At 43.2% G+C, this 19,767-nt stretch overlaps 1 protein-coding gene across 3 annotated transcripts; it reads left to right on the top strand.

Moving 5' to 3' along the window:
• The first annotated feature begins 9,043 nt into the window (after positions 1–9,043).
• Positions 9,044–17,588, top strand: CCR2 (C-C motif chemokine receptor 2). Of its 3 annotated transcripts, none has more exons than XM_038566666.1 (3): positions 9,044–9,128; positions 9,277–9,384; positions 13,592–17,588. In XM_038566666.1, the coding sequence occupies exon 3, from the start codon at positions 13,603–13,605 to the stop codon at positions 14,719–14,721; it is 1,119 nt and encodes a 372-aa protein (XP_038422594.1). In that variant the 5' UTR covers positions 9,044–9,128; positions 9,277–9,384; positions 13,592–13,602; the 3' UTR covers positions 14,722–17,588. The 3 variants fall into 3 exon arrangements, with proteins under 3 accessions (XP_038422594.1, XP_038422593.1, XP_038422595.1); XM_038566665.1 differs by having other exon boundaries at positions 9,055–9,128; positions 9,231–9,384; XM_038566667.1 differs by lacking the exons at positions 9,044–9,128; positions 9,277–9,384 and adding an exon at positions 11,549–11,678.
• Positions 17,589–19,767: the final 2,179 nt, after the last annotated feature.

Raw genomic sequence — 19,767 nt, 5'->3', positions numbered from 1 at the left:
AGCTCCAGACACTACCAATTCGCTTTCTGTTTTCATGTCTGGTTTACTTCCCTTAGCATGGTGTCCTTCAGGCTCATCCATGTTGCACCATTTATCAATACTTCATTCTTTTTTATGTAACTGTATGTATATATCATGATTCGTTCATACATTCATCTGTTGATGAACATTTGGGTTGTTTCCATCTTTGGGTTATTGTGAACAATCACTGCTATGAACATTTGTGTATCAGTATTTGGCTATTGGCTTTCATTTTGGGGGAGATATCTATCTAGGACTGGAATTGCAGGGTCATGTGGTAATTCTATGTTTCTTTTTAGGAACTGTCACAATGTTTTCCAAAACTGATGTGCCATTTTACATTCCCACCAAGCAACGTAAGAGAGTTCCAATTTCTCCACATCCTCACCAACACTTATTATTTCTTTTCTTTTCTTTTTTTTTTTTTTTAAAGGACTAGGGATCCTGGGTGGCGCAGTGGTTTAGCGCCTGCCTTTGGCCCAGGGCGCGATTCTGGAGACCCGGGATCGAATCCTACATCAGGCTCCCCCTGCATGGAGCCTGCTTCTCCCTCTGCCTGTGTCTCTGCCTCTCTCTCTCTCTCTCTGTGACTATCATAAATAAATAAATAAAAATTAATAAAATAAAATAAAATCTCCGCAATGATGGGCAATTTATAAAAAAAAAAAAAAAAAAAAAAAGGACTAGGGATCCCTTGGTGGCGCAGCGGTTTGGCACCTACCTTTGGCCCAGGGCACGATCCTGGAGACCCGGGATCGAATCCCACGTTGGGCTCCTGGTGCATGGAGCCTGCTTCTCCCTCTGCCTATGTCTCTGCCTCTCTCTCTCTCTGTGTGACTATCATAAATAAATAAAAATTAAAATAAATAAATAAATTAAATAAATAAATAAATAAATAAAGGACTATAGCCATCTTAGTGGGTATGAACACTTCTATACCTAATGGGTGTCTCAATGTGGTTTTGATTTGTAATTCTCTGCTGACTAATGATGTTAAGCACCTTTTCATGTGCTTACTGGCCATTCGTATATCTTCTCTGGTGAGCCATGTCTTTAAGTGCTTTACCCATTTTTAAATGGGGTTGTTTGCCTTTTTGTTCTGGAGCTATAGGCATTCTTTGTACTTTCTGGAAACTAGACACTTAGCAGATACACAATTTGCGAATATTTCCTCTCATCCTATGGATTGTCTTTTCACTTTACTGGTAATATCTTTAATGCACAAAGGTTTTTAACTTTGATGAAGTCCAATTTTATTTTGGTTGTTGTTATGCCTTTGGTGTCATATCTAAGAATTCATTCAAAATCAGAGGTCATAAAGATTTACCTCTATATTTTCTTCTTCTTTGTTTTAAATACACACTTTATTAACCCAGGCAATACAACAAAACTTATTTTTAAAAAATTCAAACAATACAGAAAAATATAAATAAAAATTGTAGTTGCCGTTCTGTCCCATTGTACTTTCTTTGTTAAACTAAATACAATTTAATGTATGTACATCTTTAGAAATCTTTATGTATTTACAAACATGCACATGCATATGTATGTTTAAGAGGAGTGTGTATATAAATGGGATATTACTGTATATCCAGTCTTGCAATTTGTTTTCAACCTGATAGTATGTCATGGGGATAATTCTATGTTGATACATATAACAACTCTCCTACCTTATTTAATTGCTGCATATATTCCTTTGTAGGATTATATCATCATGTATTTAACTCTCTCCTTTTTCTAGAAAACTATGTTTTTCCAGTTTTTCACTAATCAACAAATACTGAAATGTACACATATATCTTTGTTTTGATATAGACCAGTGTGTGTGTGTGTGTGTATACAAGAAGGCTTGAGGCTAGATTTTTTGAGGTAGATTGTCTGGAGCTATATTTTCTTCTAAAAATTTTATTGTTTTAGCTCTTCTATTTACATCATTGATCCACTTTGAGTTCATTTTTATATACGCTGTGAGAAAGGGATCTGACTTCATTCTCCTGTTGTCCCAATGCCATTTGTTGAAGAGAATTTTCTTTCTCCAATTAGTGGTCTTGACACCCTGTTGAAAATTAATTGGAAGTAGGAGTTTATATCTGGACTCTCCATTATAGTCTGCTGATCTATAAGTCTGTTCTTATGCTAGTGCCACACTGTTTTAATTAATGTAGCTTTGAAGTATGTTTTGAAATCAGGAAACTGAAGTCCTCCAAAGTGTCTTTTTGTTGTTGTGACTATTCTTTTTATTTTTTAGGATTGTTTTGGCCATTCAGGGCTCCTTGTAATTCCATATGAATTTGAGGATCAGCTTTACTGTTTTTGCAAAGGCAATTGAAATTTTGGAAGGAATTGCATTGTATCTTTTAGATAGTTTTGGGCACTACGGACATTTCAACAATGTTAAGTCTTACAGTCCGTGAACATGTATTGTCCTTCCATCTATTTAGGTCTTCTTTAATTCCTTTCTGCAATGTTTTATGGTTTCAGTACAAATATTTCACCTCGTTGGTTAAATTTATTTCCAGATATTTAATTTTTTTGATGTTATTGTAAATGTAATTGTTTTCATTTCCTTTTAAGATTGTTCATTGCTGGTATATAAAAATACAACTAATTTTTGTGACTTGATTTTATTTTCTGCAATTTTGCTGAAGTTGTTTATTGGTTCTGGGAGATTTTTTTGTGGATCCCTTCAGATTTTCTATATATAGGACCATGTCATCTGTGAATACAGATAGTTTTACTTCTTCCATTCCAATTTGAGAATACAGATAGTTTTCTATCTTCCATCACTCACTGCCCACTCAGGGTGAGGCCTCAGTGATGCCCAGTAGTTCCTTTTCTTTCCTGATTTCTCTTAGAGGGGAGGCTTTTAGTCTTTTACCATTGAGTCTGATGCTAGCTGTGAAGTTTTACAAATCCTTTATGATGTTGAGGCAGTTTTCTCATATTTCTACTATTTTGAGCACTTTTGCTACAGAAGAGGATTGAATTTTGTCAAATGCTTTTTCTGTGTTGATTGAGATGAACGTATTTTTTTCTTCATTCTGTTAATGTTGTGTATGGCATTGGGGATTTTTCCTATATTGAACCACCATTGCATTCTTTGGATAAATCCTACATAGCCATAGAGTATAACTCTTTTATTTATTTATTTTTAAGATTTTATTTATTTATTCATGAGAGACAGGGAGAAGGAGAGGCGAGATAGGCAGAGGGAGAAGCAGGCTCCATGCAGGGAGCCTGATGTGGAACTCAATCCCAGGACTCCAGGATCATGTCCTGGGCCGAAGGCAGGTGCTAAACCGCTGAGCCACCCAGGGATCCCCAGAGTATAATTTTTTTAAAGTGCTGCTGGATTCAATTTACTTGTATTTTGTTGAGAGTTTTGCCTCTATATTCAGAAGATATAAGTCTGCAGTTTTCTGGTGGTGTCTTTGTCTGGCTTTGCTATCAGGGTAATTCTTGTTTCATAGAATGAGTTAGGAAATGCCCCCTCCTCTTCTATTTTTAGGAAGAATTTGAGAAAGACTGATGTTAATTTTTCTTCAAATGTTTGGTAGAACTTACCAATGAAGCCATCAAGTCCTGGACATCTATCTGTTGGGAGATTTTAAAATTTTTAATTTAATCTCTCTTTTTTTTTATAAACCATTTCAGATTTTCTACTTCTTCTTGAGTCACTTTTTGGTAATTTATGTTCCTAGGAATTTTTCTATTTCATTTCATTTGCCCATGTTAGTGAATTTGTTAGTGAACATTGTATATAATCTCTTCTAATCTTTTTTATTTTTGTAAATTCACTAATAATATCCCCCTTTCACCTGATTTTAGCTATTTATGTCTTTTCTTTTTTTCATAGTTAGCATAGCTAGAGGCGTGTCAATTTTGTTGATCTTTTCCAAGAGCTAACTTTGCTTTCAGCATGCATTATTTTAAATATATGTAATATACCTGCATTGCATTACAAGAATTGTCCTCCCCAAACTTATCTTTCCCCACTACCAAGAATTTATGCTTCCTGCAAAGCCAACAGCAGTTAGGCACATCTTCAACTAACCATACTTGGGAAGAGTCTATCTTCCATCACTCACTGCCCACTCAGGGTGAGGCCTCAGTGATGCCCTCCAATCAGAATCTCTGCCACATCCAGATTTGTGGGTTTCTTGTCATGACACCAGAACCTTCAAAGAACACTATGTGGGCTCTTTGCAGATGACCACAGCATTGTGCCCCTCCCAAGGACACCTCAGAAGCTATAGTCAGAAGGTAGATGATGTCAGAGGTGGGAGAAGAGTGACTATAGCCCTTAATGCCATATCTGAAACCTCATCCTGTAGGCAGTCACCCCATCCTCCTCTTACCACATCTTGGGTGGAGGGCAGGTGATGGCGGTGACAGTGAATTCTAGTTTCTGATTCCCCAGAACCAGCCCTCCAACCACTACTGCCATGTCCTGGGGGTCTCTAAAAATGCCTTCCAAAATGCTATGTCCTGACTCATCCCCAGCCATGGCTTCCTCCCCAGAGCTAAGGTCTGAGTCTAGTCACAGAGTAGTTTAGTAGTAGTTCTTCTGGGCTGTAGAAGAACAGAAGATTATCTCTCTACTACAGGTTCAAACAACATCCTCTTAAGTCACGTGAGAGGGCTTTTCAGCAACTGGATGTATTAAAGATCTTGACTTCACCTCTATTTTCCAAAGTTGATTTTTTCTCAAGGTATAGAAACATCCCATCTGCTACCTTTACACTTTCAGTTAATGGAGACTTAAATTACTTGTTTTTATGACTTTTTTCTTTCTTTTTTTTAAATTATCTATCCTTGTTTGTTCTTGGTTCACTGGAGATGGTGGCAAACTTTGAGAAGGAGAAAAATAAGTGCCCATCTTCTGTTACTTGGCACCTTCCCTTTCCAAAAACATTTGGTTTCTGGACTTTCTTGCTGCTGTGTTACTATGTCACTTGGGACAATAGCGGAAATATTTCATATTCTTTTTATTAAGGAAACATGACCAGAACATGTAGGAATGTATAAATGTGCTTTTTCTGTGGGTATCCTATTTGTCGAGATTAATGTTCTTAGCCAAAACTGAAGATGTAAAATCCTAGAACACGCTAATCTATTTTAGTAGGTCACCGGAAGCATGAAAACCATAGAAACCACAATCAACCAAAGCATCTGTGTTTAAAAAAAAAAAAGGCAAGAATTTATCTTTTAAAGGTGCCAACTGAACAAATCCATCACAGATAAGTAAGGGAGTTAGAAACAAGGGGAGTCATCAATGTAACCTGAGGCGAATGATAAACATTTCCTGACTTCTTGCCCTGGCAGCAATTCTTTCCAGCCACACTTTTCCCCATGTTTTTCTTTAGCTGAATATTGCCATCTGTGCAAGGGGAAAGAGATTCTTAGGACTAACTTTAAGCTTCAAATGTCTGACCCCTAATTTGCTGTTGACCTTCAGACTACAGATAAATAAGAACTCTTAACCTTCTCATGACTGGTGTTGGTCTGGTTCTTCCCTCTTCATTCAGGAAGCATGACCTTTTTTTATTTCTTTGATTTACAGAAACAAGTGTCCCCTTATCCCTGCCCCAGGACACCTAAAGGTGACCACAGCCATGCCTGCTATTGAGATAAGAGGCTGATGACACGCCTTCCCTCAACTCTACTCAAAAGATCATACCTTTCTCCCATACTGAGAATTTCAGTGCCAACAGGTGAACATGAAGCTTTCAAACTGCTGGAAAGCATTGTTCCTAACTCTCTTCGTGTGCATAAAGAATTCTAAGGTGTACTTACCCTGGTTCCCAATTTTCGGATTATCTGCATGGACCAGGTGAGAATATAGTGACCAAAAAAAAAAAAAAAAGTTAGACTTGATAGCTGGTTACAACAAATAGAAATCTAGAAAGGACTTCTGGTTTGCACTGAGTATTTTGTTGTTGTTGTTGTTGTTGTTGTTGTTAATTCCTATTTGTTGAATACCTTCTTTGTACCAGACACTGTACTAGCTGCTTTGTATCCATTTAAATCCCACAGACCCCAGAGGCCTTATTATATCTATTTTATAGTTAGGGAAATCAAAGCTTAGAAATTTGCCAAGGTCACAGCATAAGGATCCTGACCCAAGATCTGAGTTCCAGAAAATCTTTGGAGCCAAGTCAAGTGACTCAATGTTCCTGTAGGATCTGAGGAATATTCCTAAGTGTGGCTCCCTAAACTGCAAAATTTGTACTGTTAATGGCAATTTCTCTTTTTCTTTTCTTTTTTTATTGTGATAAAATAAGCATAAAGTATATTATGTTTATATAACATAAAATCTTACCATTTTAACCGTTTTTAAGTGTAAAGTTCAGTGGCATTAAATACATTTGTAATTTTTCCAACCATCATCACCGTCTATCTCCAGAACTCGTTTCATCTTGTAAAACTGAAACTCTGTACCCATTAAGCACTAACTCCCCATTAACCCCTCACCCTGGCACCTGGCAACCACCATTCTACTTTCCATCTCTATGATTTTGACTAAGTGTCTCACATATGATTCTAAGTGGAATCATCCTGTCTTTTTATGACGGGCTATTTCACTCAGCATAAGGTCCTCAAGGTTCTTCTGCGTTGTAGCAGGTGTCAGAATCTTCTCGTAAGGCTGAATAATATTCATTGTACATTGTATGCATGTACCACATTTTGCTCATCCATTCATCCACGGGTGGACAGTGGATTTCTTCAATGTTTAAGTTATTGTGAATAATAATATGGCTATGAACGTGAGTATATAAATATTTCTTCAAGACTCTGCTTTTGGAGCACCTGGGTGGCTCAGTTGGTTAAGTATCTGCCTTCAGTTCAGGTCATGATCTCAGGGTCCTGGGATTGAGTCTCGCATTGGGCTCTCTGCTCAGCAGGGTGTCTGCTTCTCCCTTTCACTCTCCCTCTGTGCTCTCTCTCTCTCAAATAAATAAAATCTTTTTAAAAAAGACTCTGCTTACATTTCTTTTGAGTATACAATCAGAAGTGGAATTGTTGGATCACATAGTAATTCTATTTTTACGTTTTTGGGAAACTACCATACTGTTTTGCACAGCAAATGTACCATTTTACATTTCCACAAGAGCACACAAGAGTTTCAGTGTCTCCACATCCTCTCCAATGCTTGTTATTCTCTGTTTTTTGGATTGCACCCATCTTAAAGGTAGTGCGGTGGTATCACATTGTAGCGCTGTTTTGCATTTCCCTCATGATCACTGGTGTTGAGCATAATGTGCTTATTAGCCATGCATGTATCTTCTTTGAAGAAATGTATTTTCGAGGCAGGTCCTTTGTCTAGTTTTGAATTGAGTTTTTGTTCAGTTACAGCCTCTCCTGAAAAATATCCCATACATTTGAGAAGAGTGCATGTGCTATTGTTCTTGGGTAGAGTATCCTGTATCTGTCTGTCAGATCCAGCTGGCTTATTGTGCTGTTCAAGCCCTCTGCTTCCTGACTTATCTTCCATCTGGGTGTTCTATTTGTTATCAAGAATGGGGTGTTGAAATCTCCAACTGTTATTGTGCAACTGTCTTTTCTCCCCTTCAGTCCTGTCAGTTTTTGCTTCATATATTTTGACGATCTGTCATTAGGTGTAAATGTAGCTGTTATATCTTCTGGCTGTATTGAACTCTTTATTAATATCTAATATCTGCCTTTGTCTCATAATCTTTTTTACTGATTTTTTAAAAGACTATATTTATGTATTCATGAGAGACGTACAGAGAGAGAGGCAGACACACAGGCAGAGGGAGAAGCAGACTCCATGCAGGGAGCGATGTGGGACTCGATCCCGGGACTCCAGGATTACACCCTGAGCTGAAGGCAGGTGCTTAACAGCTGAGCCACCCAGGCGTCCCCAATCTTTTTTTATTTACAATCTATTTTATTATTATAGTTATATTAGTATATTAGTATAGTTATCCTTGTTCTCTTTTGTTTCACATCTTTTGGTAAATATTTTTTTCCATCCTTTCACTTCCAATATATTTGTATGTTTGGATCAAAAATGAGTCTCTTGTTGACAACATATAGTTAGATTGTGTTTTGTTTTGTCTTGTTTTGTTGTTATTCATTCTACCATTCTCTATCTTTTGATTGGAGAATTTAATACATTTACATTTAAAGTAATTACTGTTCAGGAGGGACTTAATTCTGTCATTTTGCCATTTTTTTCTATGTGCATACTTACAGCTTTTTTGTCCCTCATTTCCTGCACTGCTGTCTTCTATTGTGTTTGGTTGATTTTTTTTTTTGTAGTGAAATGCTTAAGTTCTTTTTTATTTTCTTTTGTGTATATTCTAAAGCTATTTTCCTTGTGATTACCATAGGGATAGCATATACCAACTCAAAGTAATAGCAGTCTAATTTAAATTTATACCACCTTAATGTCAACAACACACAATACTCTGCTCTTTACAGCTCTGTCCTCTGCCTTCACCTCACACATCTTTATATATTGTGTGCCAAGGGGAGGAGTTGGGGGATTGGTAGCTGCTAATGTGCCAAAAACTATAATCTACCAAAGTTAACTGCAGCTGATCATCCAAGCCTTCCCCTGACAGCTGTGGCTTTTAGTACATTCCAGAGTTCCAGAATAGTTAGATTAGACAGATGCTGTCAGTGCATTTGTTGTCTGGGTAGGGAGAGAGACTTCTGATGCTTCCTATGCCACCACCTTCCCAGAATCTCTGTGCTGTTTTCTTTTAGAAAAACTTCTTTCTGAGAAGTGGGACCTATAATAACTGAGGCCCTTCTCAATAAGGACATCTCTGATACAAGAGACCATTTTGCATTCCCTTTTCAATAAAAATCTCTGCCTAAATAAAATTTCCAATCAGACCCCAAATCCATGATGTCGCTGAAGCCAGTGTGCATGGTCACATAAAACTCATCTTGTTTTCCACAACAGTCCCCTTGTTAAAATCAAGTTCTGCTCATCTCATGCAAATTATCACTTGTAGAAGAGAAAGGAAGATTTCCTGATAGAGGGACTCACAAGATAAAGAAGCCCAGAGTCATTAGACACAGGAGCAGATGTACCCTGTACATCTGCTTGACTCACACTCACGGTTGCATAAGTAAGATTTCAAAATTAATATTACTCTGGAGACCTCAACCTAGTGTACAATGCTCCTGGTTGGAAAAGAAGAACTATATCATTCTTTTTTTTTTTTTCTCAGATCTTTACCATTACTTGCCGTTGTATCTCCGCCTTCTTTTCTGCAGGAAACATTATTTCCTACTTCTGCACACCAAGTTTCTACCTCTAGATCTGTTTGTTCAGTTGCTGTGAAGCCTGACCTTCCAGTGCTACTTGGAAGAAGCCATCCACTGGTGAGTTGTGGGTGCTTTTTCCATTATTTTATGAATCACAGGCTCAAAGTATCCCAATACTGGAGAAGCAGGGACTGGGAGCACCCTGAAGGTTGCATAGCTCCGGACCCTGAGGGATGGTTCTTGGGGGTAGAAAAGGGTGGAGGGTGGTGTCTGTATCAGAAATGTTGTAGAGGCCCTGATGGCAGTGAACAAGGGCAGAGCAGAGTGAGACCATCCCATAGGGCTCAGGTGAGAGGACAGTATGCTAAAGAGGACAGTCAGGAAAGTAAGGACACTCAGGCTTCTCAGCAGTTTCTCCTCTCACTCAATCCCTGCCAGCCCCTTAGGGCTTTAAAGAGCTGGAACTTTCTATCCAAAATACTCCCCCTCCCTCCTCCAGTCCATATATGTGATGGTCCAGGCCCTAAACCAAAATGGACTTCTTGCCTCAATTGAGAAGGCCCACAGGGTCTGAAGTGAGGAATCTACTTTTCCGACAGGCAGCTTTGAATTGATTAAGGAAGTATTCTGACACTTAAAAGTGACACCTTGCAAGTGTCTGCTGTGCCAGGAGTTAGATGTGCTGGAAGGGACTGGGGAAAAGTAGTAGAGGAGGAGGTGGCTGGTGGTTGAGAAACCAGTGTAGGTAAACAACAAAGCAGAGAGAACACACAGTGGAAGTGGTCAGGGCAATTCGCCCCCTCTCACCATACCTTCTCCCCCTATCTGAATCACCAGAGGGTCTAGGCTGTGCATTTCTGACTATCAGACTTCCTGTGATACTGAAGCCCAGCATTTGAAAACCACTGGTCCAGTGCATACTTTCCCGTCCAGATGTGGAGGTTAGCCCTGTGGTTGGTTACAGAGCAGCCCAGAGGGTGTGCTGCACTTAAGGGGATATGTGCAAGGATACCCAAAATTTTAGTCTTTATACGATCTCACACTGGATTACCTGGGAGGCTAGTCCACAGTGGGACATTGTGTTTCTTGGTAACTTGCAGCCTGCTGGTTCTCTGTCAATCACTTACTAAAATGGTATTTATTTAGCAGCCTCTAAGTGCCAGATCGGACTCTGGGGCACCAAGACACCTTATTGCAAGACAAAGGTCTTGGCTCCTGTGGAGCTTATTTGTGTGTGTGTGTGTGTGTTCTGTGCACGCACACACCTCTGCACACATAGGTGGGGAATGCTTGTATGGGTGAATATGTGGGTTTTAAGTCTAAATGCCAAAGAAGTTCTGTTGAGGGCATGGAAGCATATCTACAAAATTGTTATCTATTCTATATCCATCCCTGCTCTCCCAGACTGGAGATAGGAGCTCCTGAGGTCTTTTGTAACAGAAAACCCCAGATCCAAAATCCAGCTTAGCTATTACTTGTTTTGTGAGTTTGGGAAAGTCATTTAACTTGTCTTTGTTTAAATTTTGAATTACTTAACTTGTAAAATGTATAAACACTTGCTCACAAAATTTTTGCAAATATTCAACTAATTAATGTATGCAAAGTATTCAGCACAGCACCTGGAGCTTTAGGTGCACATAATTAATGATCATTGCTGTAATTCTTTAGGTGGATACTACCCCACCCCTCGGACCTTGATTAGAGGTCTTATTTAGTTTCTGCAGATTTCCAAGAATCTGGCTCAGTGAAATGCAAGATCTATGAGATGAATCGATCATAAGAAAAATAGGAGAATAAGGTGTGTACAAAGATAAAAACCAATTCACAGTCACTAACAAGAAAGAAAAAAAAGAATATTCTTTTTTCTTTTTTTAAAAAAAGATTGTATTTATTTATTCATGAGAGATACAGAGAGAGAGGCAGAGATATAGGCAGAGGGAGAAGCAGGTTCCCTGCAAGGTGCCTGATGCAGAACTCAATCCCAGGACCTTAGGATCATGACCTGAGCCAAAGGCAGACGTTCAACCTCTGAGCCACCCAGGTGCCCCCCCCCCCAAAGAATATTCTTGAGAATCAAGCCTAATGATGTTAGATGTCATACTTAGTATAAAGGCTTTCATGCATTCTTTCAATGAATATTTATTGGTGTTTCCTTCAGCCAGATAATATCATAAGAGCCAGAGACAGAAACATAATCTGGACTTCAAGGGGCACACAGTGTGTGGGAGATCATGTGATAAGGGCTTGTTTAAAGGCATGCACAGTGTTATGAGATGATTCGATTGATTAGAGGAGGCAGGCTTGTCTCCACAGAGAAGGAGAATTTGAGCAAGAGGCACTGGCGGATGACTAGGAGCTCACCAGGCATTTTACACAGAGCGGGCAAGTGTATGCAAAAACCACAGAAGCTGGTGAGTTTGCAGGAAAATAGACAGAAGATGGTCAGGGTGGGAGCACAGGACCTGGGGTTTGAGAAGTGACTGGCGATAAAGCTGGGAAGATGTGAGTGTAGAAAAGACGGACGAGTGGTCTGGGCATTGCCTTTGAGGTCCACCACTTCAAATGCATGGGACCACTGCAGTTCTCAGGTGAGAAGCACCCGCACAGTCCCATTGCAGTGTTGGGGAAGGCAGGTTGAAAGGAGTATGGTCAAGAATAAGCTGTAAGCAAGGCAAGACCATAGCAAAGATGAAAGTGGGGAGCATTTAAGGCAAGGCAGTGGCAGCTGACAGAAATGTAGAGGGGCTGAACCTGGAGGTGTTTATGAGTCAGAATTCATGTGGCAATATTAGTGACAGTAGCACAGAGCACGTTGTCATGCCAGGTGCTGCACTGAGTCCTTATCTCCGTCCATCTTCATGGCCACTCAGCATAATTAATGTTTTAGACATAAAAAAGGGGGGAGGGGTTAAAGAAGTAATTAGCCCCAAATGCCACAACTTGTAAGCCGGAGGGTTCACATCTGGGTCTGTTGGCCCCTAAAGTCTGCCCCTAACCTTCTGAAGAGGAGGGGACCCGAGACAATGCCCAGTCTAGCTTCCTAGACGCTGGAGTCAAGGACATTAGCCAAGATAAAGAGTCCATTAGCTGAAGCACATTTCTGGGGATGTTGAGTTTAGGGTGGGTTTAATTGGAGGTACCTGTGTGATACCCACTTTGCTCACTGCTGTATCGCTAGTTACCTAGAACAGAGTAGGGCTCACGGTAGATGCTCAGTAACACTGGCTAAATGGGGAGCTATGCAGGAGGCTGTAGAGGAAGTGATGGGGAATTCAACTTCAAGATGTAGGGGTTGAAAGGTGGGACCGGAAAGCAGAGCTTTGGGCTGCATTGGCACTCAGGGGGCCTGACACCCTGCAATTAGACAACAGGACCCAGCAAGCACTTCAGAGCGAGAATAAAGAGGTAGCAGGTAAAGAGGTGGCAGCAAAGGATGGTGGTGCCCGGGGCTTCTCTCAGTGCGGGCAGGTGAAGGAGACACCAATAGAGAAAATGAATGAGGCAAGAGGCAGGGGCTAACCTCCTAGAAGCCAAATGAGTTTTAAATGGAAGAACTTCGCAGAAGGATCCAATGTCTCGCAGAGGATGAGGCTGAAGCAGAGCCAGGGCAGTCAGAAGTTGGGTAGTGTTTGCAAACGTTCCAGGAAAGAAAGCTTCGGTGGGGATGTGGAGGCAGAGAGTTGAAAGGGGAGTCAGTGAGAAGGCTTTCAGCTGCAAGTAACAGAACACAGGATTCACAGGAGCTTAAAAACAAGGACTTTTTTTTTTTTTTTTTTTTTTTTTTTTTCAAAAACTCAGAGGATGGGCAGTTCAAGGCTGGGCTTACGACTTGGTGGTGTTGGGACTCAGCCTTGTGTTGTTGCTCCAGTTCTCTGAGTCTTTTGTTCAGGGCCCCCAATAGCAAGCCCTCACTAGACAAGCGCCAGAAGCAGAAGGGTCAGGCCCGGGCTTCCGGTGCATCTCTCCTGTCAGAGCAGAGCATTCCTGGAGGCCCCCTCACAGATCGCCCTTCCTCAGGTCACAGGCCTGTGTGCCCCCTGCAGAGGAGGCAGAGAGGCAAGTGTGCAGCGCGGGGGAACTGTATCATGAGAAGTCGGATCCTCCAAGAAAGCCCAGCCTGTTGAGAAATGGCTGGTGGGGAGAAACAACGAGCATCTGCTCCCAGGAGTAAAGGGAAGTGACCAGCCAGCATGAGAGCTTTCCAGGCTGTGGCTGCAGAGCAAAGACAAAGACTGGGCCATCGCTGAAGCGGAGCCAGGCTATTTTGCAGGTCAGGGATGGCAGCCCTTACGTGACGTGTTATCATTTTGTTCCCTGATTACAGGTCGGAGGAAGATGGGTGACAATGGCACCTTCTCCCAGGTCAGCCACAACATGCTGTCCACATCGCATTCTCTGTTCACAACCAACATCCAGGGCAGCGATGAACCCACCACCATTTACGACTATGATTACAGCGCGCCCTGCCAGAAGAGCAGCGTGAGACAGGTCGCCGCCGGGCTCCTGCCTCCGCTCTACTCACTGGTGTTCATCTTTGGCTTCGTGGGCAACATGCTGGTCGTCCTCATCCTCATCAACTGCAAAAAGCTGAAGAGCATGACTGACATCTACTTGCTCAATTTGGCCATCTCGGACCTGCTCTTCCTTCTCACCATCCCATTCTGGGCCCACTACGCCGCGAACGGGTGGCTCTTGGGGGAGGTGATGTGTAAGTCATTCACGGGGCTATATCACATTGGGTATTTTGGCGGGACCTTCTTCATCATCCTCCTGACCATAGATAGGTACCTGGCTATCGTCCACGCTGTGTTTGCTTTAAAGGCCAGGACGGTCACCTTTGGGGTGGTGACAAGTGGGGTCACCTGGATGGTGGCCGTGTTTGCCTCTCTGCCCAGGATCATCTTCACTACAGTGCAGATAGAAGATTCCTTTTCCTCCTGCAGTCCTCAGTTTCAACAAGCATGGAAGAATTTCCATACAATAATGAGGAGTGTCTTGGGCCTGGTCCTGCCCCTGCTGGTCATGGTCATCTGCTACTCGGCCATCCTCAAGACCCTGCTCCGCTGTCGAAACGAAAAGAAGAGGCACAAGGCCGTGAAGCTCATTTTCGTGATCATGATTGTTTACTTCCTTTTCTGGGCTCCCAACAACATCGTCCTTCTCCTGAGCACCTTCCAGGAGTCCTTTAACGTGAGCAACTGTAAGAGCACCAGTCAGCTGGACCAAATCATGCAGGTTACAGAGACCCTCGGGATGACCCACTGCTGCGTCAACCCCATCATCTACGCCTTCGTCGGGGAGAAGTTTAGAAGGTATCTCTCCTTGTTTTTCCGAAGGCACATCGCCAAACACCTCTGCAAACAGTGCCCTGTCTTCTATGGAGAGACTGCAGATCGAGTGAGTTCCACATACACGCCTTCCACAGGGGAGCAAGAGGTCTGGGTTGGCTTGTAAATGAGTAGCAGTTTGTTTCTTACTTTAAAGGGGGGATGGCAATCTGTACATAATAAGCCTCGACGGTCTATTGCTGAAGAGAGGCCTGTGAGTCTCTGAAGCGAGTCCCCGGGGCCTCAGGGTATGGAGCACCACCTACAGACTTCGTCCCTCGCTGTGTAGCCAATGCGCACTCAGGGGATATTCCAGAACAACCGTGGATAGAGACTGACTTCTCCAGCAAGCTCCTCCCAGTTCCTGGAAAACACCACATCTGGAAAACGCTTCTGTGCTTCCCTGAGCCTTCACCTTTGATTGCTTCTCTGGCTCGGCAATGTTATACCTTTGGTCAGGGGCCCAGCTGGACACTGACGGATGGCATGAGGGCACATGGGGTCAGGGCTGAGTGCCGGGGGGGGGGGGTGTGGTCAAGGTGTGAGCCTGGGAGAGGAGGATGGCAAGGGCTTCCCTGAGCCCAGCCAGACAGCCCCGCCTCCCACCCTTGTTAGCTTGGAAGGCCTCACCTGCTCAGGGAGAGCTTGGGGACTGCAAAACTCTCTGACAGCTTCATTTGGGTCTGATCGTCCTCTTCTGTGTAAATACACGATCCATTTTTTCTTTGTTGGCGATTTATTTGTGACAACCACGCACCCTACATTTGAAATGTGTTAAGTATCAGGCACTACTGTTGACGTGCGTCTTTAAGCCACATCCCCCTATGTAAAAATGTATGAACAGTTTTGTTTATAAAATAGGTGTCAGCTATGATGAGATGAAAAATAAGCTCTTGTTTGCTGTGCCCAGGGAAAGGAGAGGTTTGCTGGTAGTGATGGGGAGAAGGCGTGAAGGCAGATGAGACCCTGCCTCAGGAGGGCAGGGGCTGTAGTGAGAGCTCAGGAGGATGTGTGAGGCCCAGCCCAGCAATGTTTCCAGAATCAGCTAGGAGAAGAGGCCAGGAAGGATGCGTCAGAACCATAGAAGCCCCAGGTCTTTGGATCTGCCTGCTTCCTGCCACCCTGGCCCCATCTGTCACCTCACCCCCAGCCCCCAGCCCCATCTCCTGCCCAGAGGACTGCCCTACACCTGAGCCACTTCGTGGAGGTCCAGAAGAGTAGCCTTGGGGAGTATAAAACGGTACAGCCAGAACCCTCAGGGGGCCCTGGAGAGGGGGGCAAATATGTGGGGGCCCTGGGATGTATTGCCAGGCTGGACAAGGAGCCAAGACGTGAGAGAAGTCCTTGCCTTAGAAGTCATATGCCAGCCTGTGAATCTCAGGATCTAACCAGATGGGGCAAAGCTACACAAGAAAGACTCTGGATGGGTCGGGGAAGTGTTTTCCAAACTCCCTTCGAGCCCCTCATTTTTGGATACAGACATAGAGTTTGCATATGTTAAAAAAATCATAATAAAGTAAAACACAGAAGTAAAGCTGAAACTATAACTTACAAATGGGGCAGAGTATCATTTTAAGAGTTGCTATTATGTCCAGCCTGAAAATACTGTATTAGTCCTAGAGAGAACTCTGGTTGTGAGCTTAAAATGTTGGAGCCTGTGGTATGTTTGGGAGACTACCAATTCAACATAAATAGTTGATCAGAGAGTCCGGTGTCTGCGGTCTACTGCCTACTAGCTTATGATGACGTAGAGTCTAACTGGGACCATTTGGATCGTAGCACGCACTCCACAGGTCGTATCTTGGCCTTGCTGCCTCAATCCTTGTGTGTCATTATGATGCCTAGGAAGTCATGGATCTAATCACGTTCAAATGCTTCAGTGCTTTGCAGACCATTCATGTACAAACTGTCTGGTTGGGTGTGGGAACTCCTAAATCACACTGACCCCTAATCAAACTTTTAAACTCGATTTGTAAAGGAAGGGAGTTGGGTCACTAAGTCAGCAAAGACTTTTGTCTTGGCTGAACCAAGTTAAGAACGGGCACACATGTTACCCAGTGTATTTCTGATATGACCCAAGCAGGAAACACAGGACTTCTGGAACCTGGCAGCTTGGGAACTGTAAGTGACAATGGTTCCCCTTTCCTTCTTTGTGGCTAGAGGTTTCAGAAAGAAGTGTGTATCTTTGGGGTTAGGGAGAGCATGCTTCACTTTCCAATATCTGTAGCATCCTAATGAATGCATGAAAGTTTGTTTGGATGATGAAATGTAAATATTGGGGTTATTTTTGTTTTTTGTTTTTTGTTGTTGTTGTTTTTTAAAGATTTCATTTATTTATCATGAGAGGCAAAGAGGAAGACAGAGACATCGGCAGAGGGAGAAGCAGGCTCCATGCAGGGAGTCCAATTTGGGACACATCCCAGGACTCCGGTAACATGCCCTGAGCTGAAGGGAGATGCTCAACCACTGAGTCTCCCAGGGGTCCCAATCTTGGGGTTTTTTAAAGCTATGATTTGGAAAATAAAGTAATGCCCTAACTACATTGTTGTTTACAAAATTATCTGATTAGGACTCCCCCCTGCTGCACCCCCACCACAGGCTCTGGCAACCACTATTCTGTTCTATACATCCATGATTCTATTTTAGATAACTCATAGAAGTGGAATTGTGTAGCTTTTGTCCTTCTATGATGGTTTTATTTCACCCAGCATAATGTCCCCAATGCTCACCCATGTTGCTGCATATGGCAGGACATCATTCTTTATAAGGGCAAATAAAATATTCCATTGCATGTATATGCTGCATCTAGTTTATACATTTATTAATGTGCATTAAATTTCAGTTATACAAGGTGAAACATTCCAAACACCTGCTGACAACGTTGTACGTGTTGATGCAATACTGTATTGTACACTTAAAAATCTGTTAAGAGGGTAAATGGCATGTTAAGCATTCTAACCATAATAATAATAATAAAAACTGCCTATTTTGTTATTCTGTGGTGTGGTAGATTGTCTTACTGTTCATCACTTTTCACTCCTTCCCTTGTGTGATGACACATGTCTGTCCTTGCGGTGTGACTTGCAGTGTGCCCTACAGGTGTCCTCCCCTGCCCTATCCATGGGAGGCTCGGCCACCAAAGAGTGAGCAGAAGTGCCATCTGTTTCATCTACACAGAGTAGTAGAAGTGACTGGGCTGAGGCTCTACTCTCCATGCTCAGCCACGGGAAGGTCCACCCCAGGCAACGCCAGGTCCCATAAAGAGCCATCAAGAAGACACAGAGAACAGAACCAGAGCCCTGAACACAAGAGGTCCATGTTTGCTCTTTTAAGCCACTGTGGTGGCTGCTTGCCGAGAAGCACAGAGGCTAATTAGTACATACAGTGCATAGTGGCTTCATAAATGCAAATTGGAAAAGTATCCATTTGTCATTCCATCATGGAATTTGGTGTGGCAAACACACCTGAGGATCTATCCTGTACTGGTCTGGGTCCGGTACATAAAGATGGCTGTGTTAATTCCCATGTTCTTAGATCCCTCTAAGTGCAGGGACAGGGAGAGTAGGAGGGGCAGAGAAAGGGGAGCCCAGAGGAGAGAGTCACTAACTCAATGAAGGTCCTACATCACCATAGTAATAGCTACCATAGGTTTTATTGCCACCAGAGAATCCACCACATAAAAGCTGCCTACTATCTCCATTTCTAGCAGTGGGAGCCTGGTCTTCTTTATCCCAAGGTGAATGTTTGAGTGGGCTGAATCAAGCAGATATCAGGGAAGATAAGCATCCCCAGGGATGGGTGGCTTAAGACTTCTGGTGGAGCCACCTCCTGGGAATGAGCCACCCAGACCCCATCTTCTCGGCTTTGCCTTTTCACATTATTAGGATTTCCCTAACAAGTTGAAATGGCTTCGGGGTGGATTACCAGTAGCAGCAGCAATGGGCACCAAGAGGAAGCTGGTCAGAGAGAAGAAGTCTCTGGGCTGGCATGAAGATGATCACTAGGAATCTAGGGAAGGACTGGCCCTGCGTTTGGTGAGTGACTGAGGCTAGAAATGTCTTCAGACATTGTTACTTTGACACTATGTTTGTGACTTGACCCAGGGGTGTTCTCCTGTCCTCAGGACCTCCTTGTAGCCTTGCTGCTATGCCTTGTCTCCTCTCTCTCCTCTCTCCAATAACCTCTTCGCCTGCTCAGCCAGCTTGCTGTCTAGTGGACGCCCCTCCCAGCAAGGAGATGCTGGCCTCCCCTTTTTGCAAGTCCCCATCCTTCACCTGATTGTCTCAGACTCTGTGCCCTTGGATTAGAGGAGAAGACTCCCTGCCACCCACCTTCCGCATCAAGCCCACCCATTTCTACAACCCATTCCGGCACACGTTTGTCTCCTTATAGGACAGGGGTGGGAGAAGTTGACATGGCAACCATGGGCACAGAGCTGATTCTTTCACCCTAGGAAACCTCTAGGAAGATGTGTGACCCCAGGTGTCAGTGGTTTTCCTTAGAACTCTAAGGTGCTTAACACCTCTCTGCCCTCAGCCTCAGGCCATAACTGCCAGTTCTAGGGCAACAGGAAAGGTCCTGCATGATATCCTGTTTTGCACAGAGTTGAATACAGAGGTCAGGTGGATCCAATCCGAAGTCACAATGGGCCTATTGCACACCTGAATCAGTGTACTGCATTGCAAAAGCTCCATGTCTGGGCTCTGATTTGAAAGAAATACCCAAAATGCATAGAACAGACTTCCCAGATGAGTTAAAGGGTTTCCACCACATGTGGACACAGCTAAGTAGCAAGGAGGTAGACAATTCGCAAATGTCTACTTGGTTTGGTGGTTTGCACAGGGCCTGGGGGTTGTGGTGCAGAGGCCGGGAAGGAGGTCATTCCAGGAAGGACCTGGAGGACAGAGACACTGGGGGTAGAGAAGACAGCATGATGGTCTCCAGCCCCACTTGCCATGAACTCTATCTGAGGCTAAAGGTTAAGAGGCAAGGGGAGCCATGTCCCCTAGCATCATTGCTAAGGCACACAGGTGACCAAATGTGACACTCATGGTCGAGAGGGATTCTTCCTCTTTCTTGTGGACCATGGGGATTCTCTGACTGTCTTGGAAAAGATGACTTTGGGGACACTGGGAGCATCCTCCTTGGTGTGGTATCAGAGCACTGCCCGCTG

Source organism: Canis lupus, chromosome 20 (genome assembly GCF_011100685.1).
Source record: "Canis lupus familiaris isolate Mischka breed German Shepherd chromosome 20, alternate assembly UU_Cfam_GSD_1.0, whole genome shotgun sequence".
Classification (NCBI taxonomy): Eukaryota; Metazoa; Chordata; class Mammalia; order Carnivora; family Canidae; genus Canis; species Canis lupus.
This window is presented reverse-complemented; position numbering and strand designations above follow the sequence as displayed.